A 13,401-nucleotide genomic window follows, 5' to 3' on the forward strand; every position below is an offset into this window, starting at 1 on the left:
TTCATGGACAGCCAGATGGGACCTCCTTTATTCTCTTCTGTCCGAGTGGAGGAGGATTTTCTATTGTAGTTGCCTCCAGGAAGCAAAGAAAACCTAAGGGCTATTTTCACAGATTACATGGGTACACAAAGCGGCGTAGGCACAGTGCTGGTCAACTGGGGAGAAAGAGAGTGATGACCACACATCGTGTGCTCACATCGTGTTTCCAGAAACACCTGCTAAATCAGCTGCTGCAAATGCAGAGTTAAACGTCCAAGTAGTTCCTCTCCTTCCCTTACTCCCTTGGCTGTAAATATACGCCTAACATGCAGAAAGAGAACATGCAGCAGTCTCAGTTTGAACCTAGGACATTATCCCAAGCACGCTGCATAGCAGCACTCATGATCCCTAAGGAGGAGGAATCAGGCACAGGCCTGAGCCAAGCCACATGTAACCGAGTTCAACATGGCACATCAGTCAGTTTACAGTCAGAATTCACAAACATTTAAGTCTCTTGAATGTTTACGCTTACAATTTTTAACCAGTGGATTATGCTGTCAGTATTTCTTGTATTTAATGTGTACCCATGTTACAATGAATACCAGCAGAACTGGTATGAGCATTGTGAGTTTCCAACTAGAAAAAAAAAAAAAAAAAAAAATTACTAAAACACACAAACTGACTCCTCAGCAGAAAGAGAGCAGCAATTCAGGATTCAGAGTAAAGTAACACTACAACGGACTGCTGCTAATTATTTACAATTCAAAATCCTGCTTTTGCTTAACTGCAGTGTCAGACTATCTTCAAAATAGCAGCTTTTAAGTTGGATTTGATTTTCGATTCAGGTAAAAAGTAGTAGGATTTGGCCCAATTTCTTTTGCAAAAGTGATCCCCGTTATAGTGGGAAGTGAAATGACAGGCCTACCTTTAAAAGTTTGTTGTTCTGAGAGGTGCAGAGGTAAAATGATCAAAAAACAATTTCTCATCCTTTAAGACTAAAAGTAGCACAAAGAGTTTCTATGAAAATTGCAAGAAACGGTCAGATTAATTAGCTAATTAGAAGTCACCTAGGGATGCAAAGAGCAGACTAACTGAGCAATGACCCCACAGGCACTCATTCTAGCATCAGCTTTATTCTGCTAACACTTCCAGCAGACTTCACTCAGCTAAACACCCAGTCACTGCCAGTGGAAAAATACACCTAAAACTTCAGAATCTAGGAGTGAGCGCTCATCAGGTATGTACAGCAGAAGTGGCCTCACATTACATTCCTGCAAGAAGGACAGGATCTAAGGAAGCCAGCAATGCTACTGCAATTACATTAAATTACAATACTCATTTAATGAACGTGTGCAAGTGAAGTGTGCTTTACAGTTATTTTGCTGTTAAACAAGTTACACCATCAGCAGTCTGTTCCATGTGAAACTGAGCATTTGGGAGTCATGGTACTACACCAACCTAAAAAAAGCAGGATGGGCCTCTGTGCAGGCACGCATAGTGATGAATCAATGAACTTCTTGGATTACATTAAGGATATCTCCACAAACATACTGCTTCTTTGACAATAAAAATTGAGAGTGAAGACTACAAGAACAGATGTAAAAACAACGATAACTGCAACCATCCCTCCATATGAAAAATCCAAACTTTCTTTTTTGAATACATACTTTTCTATTTTCCACAAAAGGAACAATAGCTGGAGACCTGATGATGTTTTTAATACTTAAGTCTCATTGCTTACAAGTTTCCTAAAGTAGGGAACAACTTTAGACCCTACAACAAAAATCTAGGAAAGATTACTTTTCTTTCATTTGGAAGCGGTGGGGGAAAAAGGTAAATACATATCAGGAACCAGTTTACAGTAGATCATGTAGACCCTTAAGGATATAAAGGAAAATATACCTACAACAAATTCTGCCACCCTTTTTAACGCCACTTGCACATGCAATACTTACAAATGCTGGATGGTGCAGTCACATATTTCACACATTTTCAGCTGCCTGAAAGTCATTGATTTTGAAAAGTTAGCTTACCTGTAAAATATGGACTTACAAAAATACAAACTATCATTACAGATAATAATAAAAAAAAAATGAAAATTGTTAGGTGGGTTATTTATTAGCTGCAACCAACATGCAGTAAGTAGCATAGCCTTCTGCCTGTCCTTACTGTACTTTATGTACTTGACAAGTGTATAAAGAAATAATAAAAGACATGAAAGTGGAAAAGATATGCAACGTGGAGAATAGATAAAGTATCCTTGGAAGCTGAGGAAAATGATGCTAACGACCTTGGGATAATGGAAAAGAATAACATATATAGGACATACCGGACTCCACCATTTCTGGCTAGCTGTGCACAGATGCTAAACCAATTTTAGGATGATTAGAAATGTTTTCCTTATTGAAAGATACCTGTTACCATACCAGACGTTATTCACATTTCAGAAGTCCACAAAGCAATGGTAATTTCATGATAGGAATATTTTGTTCAAGTGAATAAAGAAAGCAACCACACAAGAGGGACACTAATGCAGAGTATTAATGGAAGAACATTCGCAAAAGGTGGAAAAGAGATTAAAAGCTTTTTGATATCATGATAGTATGTTACTAAAATCACTTTTCCTCACCTGTTGTCATCATTCAAAGGGAAGGAGGCAGACTCAAAAAGAGTATGGCATTCAAAAAGGTTGAAAGGTGTTGTAGAATGAGGATTACACCCATACTCCAGGTGAGTCAGTGAAATGAAAGATTGAAGACAACCTTCTCTCCCCAAGAAGTATAATCTCATCAGTCATCTGCACAGGAAGTGTTAGTGATGGATCATCTTAGAAGTGTGAGTTGCAGGCTACTTGAATCCCATTCATGGTGTCCACATCAATAAAAGTAGATGACAAAAACTAAAGAAATTATATTCAGCCAGTTACTTGACTAAAAGGAAGTTTTTCTCTCTCCCTCCATTTTCTCCTTCCCTCCCCTCTCACCCCCCTCAGCTGTTTTTGCCCCATACTTCAAAGCCTTATTTACATTCATACCAAATCTGTTTACAGTCAACTTCACTGTGATACTGAAGCTTTTTTTACCCCAGCTAAGACACAAAGCAAAGCTGGCCAGGTGTCTCTAAACCACAGAGCCAGCTGCTCCTAACCAAGCTCACAGGAAATAGCAAGGAAAATATGCAGCATTTGACACATCTGGAATAGATTGCAGAGTCTTTGAAAACTGTGTCCCAATTCCCTTCCTCCTGCTGATGAGATTTCAGGCTACCAAACTGCTGCATCAACTAAAGAGGATTAGATAACATGTACATTTTTAACCCTACATATTGTTTGTCCAAAGGAGATTTTTTACAACCTAGTCCAGCCAAAAAAAAAAGGCAACAAAACAAAACAAAACAAAACAAACAAACAAACAACTGAATATCTGTAGGAAGCTTTCTGTAAAAAAGAGCAAACCAAAATAAGTCGGTCAGAACTGACTGCTATTTAGATTAGGAAAATTGATACAGATGGAAAATAGTACTAGCTGACACTGGTAAACATAGAAAAGGATCAATACTGTATGCTTTGCACAGTTGCATTAACTCATTAAAAGAAATGTTCTTACAGTATTGTTGCCATATAGCACAAGATGAAAAGGAAAAGAGCAGAGAAGAGAGATTAGTACTTATTTTGCCAACTTAATTTGTCTGTAATGCCAGAAGTACTGCAGTGTGCAATTTTCAATGTGAAACCCACCTCCACCCCCAAAACAAAAAGCCTAAGTCTTAATTAGCAAAACAAAGCAATGTTTTATTATCTCAATTTCTTTTTCATAAGGACAATGAATGCAAAAGAACACAGAAACAAACAGCTTAGTTTAGAAGGAACTTCCAATCAGATATTGAAGATAATACTTAATTTTATTTTCCATAAAAAGCTAGGACGTGAAGGTGCCCCTAAAGTTTTAGTCACTTTCAGTACCTCTGAAAGTTTAAGAAAATGAATAATGTAACCAGTTTACATATGCATTTTTAACATTCATTATAGATACAAAATTGAATACAGCACTAGCTTAAAACTAGCTTAAAACAACATAAACCTCATTATTCTTAATGTTAGTAATAAAAGGCAAAATTATAATACAAAAAGAAAAACTGGAGGAAAGTATTTGTAATTTTTCCCCAAAGGTGCAACCAATGTATTTTGCAACTGAGATTCCAGTTGTACAAAGGACTGAGAGATGTGTTCTCCTACTTAGGTAGAAGCATAAACCATTAAACATTAAAGGAAATCAAATGTGCATGAACACTAGAGAGTACCCCTTAAAGAGATGATATTTATGGGAAAGTAATGGTATAACTTATATGAATACTGAGAGAAGTGCAACACACTTTTTCCAATATCAGAGCTTTAAAAGTAAGATTTCCTTCATAGATTATTTCCAAGGTTTAGCTTAAATTAGTTTATTCTTATGAGATAGAGTATTTATTCTAAACAAGCATTATAAGACAGTTTTTTGTTGTTGTTGTTGTTGTTGTTGTTTTTTAAATTATTATACTCTAAGAGTGGATGTTGAGCTTATATTGAACTCAAGACTTCTTAAACAGAGCCACTGTTTAAGTCAGGGAATACATTTGCAATACTCTGTTTCAGGAACAAAGGTGCACGCACAAGGATCCAACTGCATAACTAAGGGCTACAGATGCAAGGCTGTCCATCCCTGCTAACATGAACTCCATCTTTTAATGGGATCATGCATAAGAATAAGGGCTTTCAGGATCAAGCCCAAAACAGATAATAAAAATCCTTGTGAGGAAAGTTGTGACAAGACAAACAATTCAATGCCTTTACCTCCAAAATTACATCTAACAGTAATTATACCCTTAATGGCCAAATTAACAAGAAAATATGTAGTCATACGAAGATTAAACAAAATTTGGAGAACATGCTGTTGCAAAATGTATTTTGCTGTAATTCCTAAGAAGCAACTCAAACAGTAACTTATGCAGAATTATTTACAGGGGACTCAACATGGAGCATCAGCTTTAAGTAAAACAGTATACTGGTTTGAATTTGATAAAATATGGATGAGTACAAATTTGTGACACCAAGGAACATTGGGTTTTAGTAAACTTAACAAAAAAGTTCTACGTAATTATATAATTAGATGAATCTAAAATATAGAAAAAAAACTGCCTGAACTGGTTAATCTGAATCATTTAATGCATTTCATTTTACTCAAACCTCAGGTCAACAAGTCAGAGGTACACACGTGCTGTGAAAAACACATCTGTCAGATACAACAATCACAGATTAACCAAGTCTGACTGTACCTAATCTATACTAACAGATGGTTTGTTCTTACTTCAGTACTATCTCTTTAACAAGCACATGTGCAAATGTGCTGAAATAAAAGGCAGCAATTATAAATATTTACTAGAATGACCACAGTGGGCACTTGAGCATAAACCATCCTGTCATTCGTTTTTGAAGCTGTATCTTCACTAATTTGTCTTCTGTTTTTAGTAGTCTTCTATCCTATTAACTTGGAGGGTTACAGATCATCTGGAAATTTCACACTGGTATAGGAAAGGAATGTCTGTTCGATGCAGTCTGAAGATAAAGAAAGAATCGTACTTCAGTTCACTGGAGTGATTAACCATAAAGCAACCCTACTAAATGATGTTAAATGTAGAAGCAGTAAAGAACAGCCTTCCCCCACCCATGTTAGGATGGCACAAAAAGTGAAAACTTACTATTATTTTGTCAAAGCTACATTTCCTAACAACACCTCAGAATATTTTATGATTTTACAGTTAACATTTGTTATTTATTAAGAGTAATAGACATTGTGCAGGAAGGTAACAGGCTACTTAAGAAAAAGGCCACTGAAGTGTGATAGCAATTAATTTGAACTTCTTGTTTCAATACTTAAGACACTTCAACAAATAGTATTTAGGTGTCCAGCTCTCTAAGGAAACTCCATACCCTTATCAACTCATACATCCTGGTGGTGAGAAATGCTTATAGCTAAAAGAAGCCGCTGAATTCAGATAGGACAATTCATTAGCATCACTCAATACTGAGTAAAGCTTTAGTGTTTTGCCCTAAAACAGATTTTAAACAGCAGGAGAATAAAGAATCACAAACCATGTTTTCTATACTCTCATTATTCTCTACGAGGTACAATTTTCAAATTCCACTTAGTCCTAATGATTTTTTTTTTTTTTAAGTGTTTTTACACTTCATTATACTGAAAGCTAATGGATATACAGATGTTTTCACAGTCTCTATTCCATGAATTTCAGCATTCTGAAAGGGTTACCTTATTACTAAGAAAGTAAGAGACACATTACTCTTACAAAAAGGAAATGCTGCCATACAGGTGCCATTTTAGGTTGATTACTAAAATGCAATACATTATTGTTTAAGTTCAACTTACTGCATAGCTTTGACAAAATGACACATTAAAAATAAATACGTCATAATGACATTAACAGGTTCATTCCATGATCAAGAACAATTATTCATCATTACTGTTTTTATATTTGTGTCATTGGAATCATCTTTTCCAGGAAAACACTGTTTCAGTGTTTTTCAGACTTCCAACAATGTGTTGCTGGTTACTTCATATTGATCTTGTGTCCAATCTTGCAAAAAGTTAAGAAAGCCTGCTTTATTACAAACAACACTGCTTCACATTTAAGTCAAAAGACAGCATTTAAAACATTTTAAGTAAACTGCAGAACAGCGAAGATGCTACAGTACTTATTTCTGGATTTAAATTTAAGTCATCGTGCAGTTTAGGTAAAAAGTTAAACACAAATGGAGACCTCTAGTTTAAGATACACAGAAGTCCAATAGGTCCACCTAATGGATAAAACACATTAAAAAAAAAGAGTGGATATGTGCCAGACTGATTAGTCAGCTACCTGAAGGATATATAAAGCACATTGTTGCATACACAATAATCATCCTTGTACAAGACTATCTTAAAAGCCAGTCACGTAAAGAGAGGCAATACTTATCTACTGTTTGCATGTTCAGACCCATGTCTATTAGATTTAATATGCAGGCATATTAGTGCTTCCTAGCACGCTGACAAACAGATTGACTATTAAAGCCAGTTTTCCTACACAAAGTACAGTATCCTGACAGGATTCTTGCATAGGATAAACAACCAGTTCTGCTTTGTTTTTTGTTACCAAACATTAGTTCCAGGGAGGACAGGACTAGGGGCAGCAATGAGGACACATTGTTTATTTTCAAATTTAACGATTTCAAGAGTCTTAAGATATTTTCAAGTACATGTAGAACATATGCAACATTCATGACAGATGTTGAAAAAATCATGCAACAGGAAGATGTTCTTGATGTGTGACTGAAGTTTGATTTTTTTTTTTCTTAATTGCAAGCATTTTATTCTTCTCAGTTTGCCTGGAAGAGAGAATCTCATCTCAATACTAAAAATTGCTTACCTTTAGTACAAGAAAAAAAATCGTGTTCTGTGAGCAGCTGCCATGCTTTCAGACATATTTCTGACTTTAAGGTAATTGACAAAGCCTCGAAAGAACAGGAGAAGTCCTGAAAGTGTAGAAAACACACAAAATTAATTATATCAACCTAAAGTATCCTACAGATTCTTAAGATTATTTTAAAAATCAGATTATATGAAAACAGTTGGATCTTTATTCATCACTCACAAATTTAACAAGCAAGTCTTCTGCTTTGATCTTGCGTGATATAAGAATATATCGTTATAGAAGGCTTTTCTGAAATTTTGCACTCATTCTGAGTTCACATATCATCTGCTAAAAAGACTACATGAAAAAAACTTAAAGGAAAAAAAAGATACGTCCCACATTATCTCCAAACATACTTTGGAAATGTTTAAGATTAAAAATGTACTGCCAGTCAAGAGAAAAGAAGAAACAAGTCAGTACAAATTGTTCTAGCAACAAGCCAGTGATAAATTATAGGAGATTACGGCTTGAGATTTAACTATCCAGGAATACACACCTGACCAAGAGGAGAAAGAACAGCAGTCAGTTCAAAGAAAGTTACTCAACGTGTGTTATGATTTATTTGTCAACTCCACAATTTACATTATTTTTAAATGTTTAAATTAAGCCACATTTGAAAGAATATTTCCGCTCTACTAATAAGAGCAAGAGATGAAGAACTGTCACACAAGTTACAGATGCAGCAGTGGAAATAACTAACATATGATGTTATTTGTTTTTTTAAAACCAACACAGATTCACACACTGAACACGTCAACAAACAAACCCAGAAAAACACACTGTTGTATAGTGAACACAGCTCTTTGCTCCATTCTCTGCTAAGTAAACTCCAATAGATTATTTTACCTCCCTGATTCTCCCATGAATTTGCCCAAAATGTTGGGGTCGAAATCTGAATTATACATATACCAGAGAAGCAGAAATATGGAGAGCAGTTCACCCCAGAATAGGTTGTACTCTCTAAGCAGGCGCCTATTTTTTTCCCCACAGATGAGAAAGGGCCTACTGCCAGTGGTTCAGACAGAGAAAACCAATTTTTAAAGGTCCAGGGCAGGGCAGATATAGTTAGGGGAAACTTCAGTGTTTCCCCTAACTATAAATGTCATGCTATCCATTTGAGAGGTCATTTTTCATTTTGACATGCATAAAAAAAATATAGTATTATTAAATAATTTCAAAGTTTATGGAAAAAAAGACACCCCTAACATTTTAATTTTTTCGTCACCTAACACTGAGGTGTTGGTACATTAAATCCTTGTACTTTCTTACAGTGCATCTGGTGCTTGCTCATAAGACAACACTCTGAATAAGATCAATACTCAGTTGAATCCTCCGGGAAAAGTCTTTGGTTAGTTTAGCTATGCACCTTTGTGTTTAAAAAGCAAGCTGACCACAAACAAAAAATTAATTTTATCATAAATACATCTGAACTAGATAACCCAATTCCACATGTAGTTCTCATTATTATACAGGGATTGGGTTCATTTATGTTTAAATGAACATGTAGGTTCCTTTAAGATATATACACGTATATACTGAGATTCCAAAAGTTCAAATGAAAATCCCAACAAAAGTTAACAAATTTAGCAAAGGATTACTATATCCTGTTCTCTTACATCTTAATCAACAATCTCTATGGTTACACTGATATTTTGCTATGTGATGCACTTTTTCTTCCTGCTGTCCCTGCTGAGACCCTGACTATTTCCTATGCTCATTTATTTTGTAAAATAAAAATTGGCAGACAAAAAGCACTTTTTTTTTTTTTTTTTTTTTTCTTCTTTAAACCCAAGGCCCCATAGGACACACTCCCAAGAAGAAAAAAACCCACCCAGAGAATGCTCTGCTAACCTTGACCTAAGACAGATACATTTCTGTGATTACGGTGAATTCTGCATGGAGAAGAATGTAGTAGGATCTGGATCAAAAGTCTTCTACCAAAGCTGCTACCCAGACCTTATCAGAGATAGTCCTACATTCAACTGAAAAGCAGCTGCAGCAGCAAAAGGTGGACAGGAATATTTTAAGGTGCCTGAAAGCATATTTTCTGCATTACACATGCTGGGAAAACAGTCCAAGTTCAATCCATATTTTTATATTTTGCTGTTTAACAGAGGAGGGAAAAAATACACCACCAAAAAACAAAACAAAACAAACAAAAAAAAACACTTTCCATTGTGTTCCTCAAAAAGAAACATTGGCTAACATTTAAATTTAAAAATGAGAATTGTCTCTCTCTAATTTGTTCACTGTGCATGACAGGTCTTTGGAAGTAGACCATTTCACTTTTCCATAAAGCGTGAGCAAATTTTTCCAGACTTTAAATGAAGTGAAGGGAACATAAACAGATAGGTGAACACCAAAAGAGAGAAAAAGATAGCAATACATGGGCTCAAGTACGTCAAAGGATCCACCAAAAGCAAGACTCCAGTTTATTCACATTGAAAGAGACACTGGATATATTACTTAGCATGTTCTGATAGGAAAGTTATCTGAAACAATGAAATATAGACATGGTTGGCAGAACTCCCATGACTTGATAATAGTCCTTCATTTCCTACTAAGTAGGTCTGTGGGGGTAAATCCTGTATTGTTCTAAAATGTTGTTGGCCTATGTCATGCAAAACTTTGTAAGACAAGGGAATGCTAACTGCTGGATACATACAGCACCTTTTATTGCAAACTTTGTGAGTTTAAGAAAAAAGGCTTCTAAGAGTTCAGGCTGAAAATAAGACTTTCCTAAATCTGAGTGATCTGACTTTTGAATGTGAGAAGTGCTGTGAAAGACTAGTAAAAAGAACTACAAATGCACAACTTTTTCTATATGCCTTAAGTAGCCAAGTACACAACCGTAGAGCAAGCTATTAAGAAATCTGATGAATACTCTTAAATTGTATTAAAAGAAGGATATGGACAACTTTTTTTTTTTCTTTTTTTTTTTAAATGATTTTTGGCATTTGTTGTGAAATAAATAAATCAGAAGCAGTCAGGATCTCTCTCAAAAAAAAAGTTTACTCAACATTTTGCTCCAACATTTGCTGTTAGCCCTCAGCTGAACTGACTCAAAGGGAAGACTGCCACCTACTGAATCAGCAGCAGCTTACTATGTTTCCAAAGCAAGACAATAAAATGGATAGTAGCATTCACTCCTGTAAAAGCATATCACTCCAGACTTTATCACTCCAGACTTCACATTCAAATCATAAAATCTATAGTAGGAAAAAAATTATAATGTTTGGTGTTTTGAATATCAAAATTAGAAACAGACAGAAGAGCAGATTTTGATGTGTATAAAACTCTCTTCAGAAAAAGCTGACGTCATGGAAGCACTGTGATCAGAAAGCATGAAGCCATTCTCTTGTCTGACTGAGTAACTACTGATGCAGCATGCATTTCAAAGGAGTAGAAAAGGACATTTCAAGACCTGTGTACAAGACAACTGACTCCACCTTCCTAGGATCAGTCACATTTCATAAAATTTAAAACTTGTCATACAAGCATATATATGTAAGTTCCTGGTATCACTTACTTTCACTGCGTTCTCTGCATAAAGCCTGGAGGTTTTGTTACACAATTCTGCACTCTTAGATGAGCATGAGCAGATTAAAAGTACAAGCTACAAGTCTCAGGTATGTATGTAATCACAAATGTAGAATAACATTTTGAGTTGAATGTTATTTGAATAGTCTGCAGTCCACATAGCAACACCATGGTAATAACCTGGTGAACACTACCGAAATAAGAACAGCATACAAAACTATCAACAGCAAAAGAAAAACATATAGCTAAACATGTTACAGAACTAAAAGGACATGATATATCTTTAAGCACTCCATCAAAACAGAAATGTTTTCCATTGCTACTTACCAAGTACAAGGAATATCCACCAAAGCCAGTACTGTCCATTGAAATATCCAGTAAAGTAATCTGAAAACTGGAATTCATACACAAGGCTTAGCTGTAGCAAGAAAGATGACTAAGACGCATTTCATGCTTCATGCAAATACAGGAAGTTGAGGAAAAAATAAATTTAAAGAAAAACATCGTATTATCAGAAAATAGAAAACTGGTATTTGTGCCATAGTTTAGCATACAAATAACACTTCCAGTATCAGGGGGTCTTTAGCAAAGTTATTTCAAAAGCTCTAAAATATATATACATGTGTATATATACATGTGTGTTTCATATATTGCCAGAATCATCTGATATTTTCTATTATAGTGAATCACCACTGTCAATTTCCTACCCCCCACCCAATGCCAGCCGTCCTGAACACATTACAGCAGCCTGCTGCTTTAGATATTAACACCAAAAGCCACATTAGTTTAATCTTATCAGACAGGGATGTTCTGCTGACCCCTCAAAAGAAGAGCTTTTGACCTTCTGTATACCCCCTACTGTTAATCGCTGCCAAGAATACCAGCCCCATAAAGACCCCCAACTCATTAAAGTCTTTTCATTTTCAAACCAGCATTCAGTTCCCAGCAGTAAGCTGAACGCAACTAAATGAACCTTGAAGAGGCATTTCAACTGTTCCTGTTAGTGACCATGGTAGACAGTTTTGTCCTCTCTGATGTGGGAGGCAGCTGGAAGGCAGGGTGTGATGGTATTGGAGACAGGTATCTTTGCCTTTTCCAGACTCCAGACTGCATGCTTCACTGATAAAAAAGGCTAATCAAATGTCTCCAAAACTCACACAAGAAGTAGGAATGAGGAGATGTGTGAAAAGTTGCCAGAAGGAATAAAATAACCTTTTTAGTAGCTCTGCACACTTTTCATACACTTCCCATCCTACTGTCATTCAGTATGTTTACTGCATCCTGCCACACACATCCTATTTGTCCTTTCCAGTGCATTTCTGTAGTTATCAACCAAGAAATCATGTAATTCAGGCATTATTTTCTCTAAAACAACCAGAGATGATACTGGGCAACATATTCAACCAAATAAAAATCAGAGCTGTTAAAAGAACTGTTAGGTTTTTGTTCCCCTCAAGTAACTATGCATTGAGAGTCACATGTTTTCTTCAAAATAAAGCCAGATCATCTGAATTTTTTATAGGCTCAATAAAAATAAGTAAGGTAAAGAAACAGAATTGCCAAGTTGAATGAAAAGAACATTTTACATTATCACTATATAAATACTAGCATATCTATTATTCAGCAGACTAAGCATTTTGTATTTTGACAGTTCATTAAAAGACCAAATGAATAATCAGCTCCAAGAAAGTTCACTGCATTATTAACCCCACTTCACCTGATAGTCAATACTGTAAATTTTCTTAAGCATGATTATTTTTTAAACTTATATATTCATTTAATTGGGAAGAAGATTTATTAAAACCACTGACCAATCAATTACTGGCCTAACATGCATTACTGTCATATTTTTAAGCAAAAGAAATCATTGCTGCATAATTTACTGAACAACAAATCTGTGCTTTTGTTTTCTAGAAAAAAACAAACATTTTTTTCTGGATATAAAAAAAGTGATACAGAGAAAGCATATGTAAACTAGAACTGTTTAGACACTATATAGTGTCTACTACAGTACTACTGAGCTTGAGTGAGAAAGTTCAGTACAAGCCTTCTGAAAAGTTTGAAGGAAAAGAAATACACTTTTGTGTATAAATGCACACTTGCATGTCACCGTTAAAACAAAATTGTTGGCATATATCCTATGCGCTTCTGTTGTTTTCTCCAGAAGAGGATACAGCACAGGAGGTCTATTATCTTGATTATGAAAAAAGCAGCCCCGAGGTCTTGGAACTGGTCAGCTCTAATATTTTGAGATTAGTAACAGACTATACACAAGATTTTAAATGCAGGCTATGACTCAGTAATTCTTTAAAGAAGTTTAGCATGTATTCATTTTAATGGTTGTTATGAGCACATTCTCAAGTAGACACGAATAATAAA

The 13,401-nt window shown here is 35.4% G+C and overlaps 1 protein-coding gene across 2 annotated transcripts in view; it reads right to left on the reverse strand.

Annotated features, from left to right (window-relative positions):
- Positions 1–4,510: 4,510 nt before the first annotated feature.
- Positions 4,511–13,401, reverse strand: part of NDFIP2 (Nedd4 family interacting protein 2) — a 46,425-nt gene continuing 37,534 nt past the window's right edge. For both annotated transcript variants that reach the window (XM_035319855.1, XM_035319848.1), the window contains 3 exons: positions 11,350–11,416; positions 7,438–7,543; positions 4,511–5,572 (listed from right to left, as the gene is read on the reverse strand). In XM_035319855.1, coding sequence (XP_035175746.1) covers positions 7,440–7,543; positions 11,350–11,416 — 171 coding nt within the window. In that variant the 3' untranslated portion in view covers positions 4,511–5,572; positions 7,438–7,439. The remainder of the gene's footprint in view (positions 5,573–7,437; positions 7,544–11,349; positions 11,417–13,401) is intronic.

The sequence above is a fragment of the Oxyura jamaicensis genome, chromosome 1 (assembly GCF_011077185.1).
Source record: "Oxyura jamaicensis isolate SHBP4307 breed ruddy duck chromosome 1, BPBGC_Ojam_1.0, whole genome shotgun sequence".
Lineage (NCBI taxonomy): Eukaryota > Metazoa > Chordata > Aves > Anseriformes > Anatidae > Oxyura > Oxyura jamaicensis.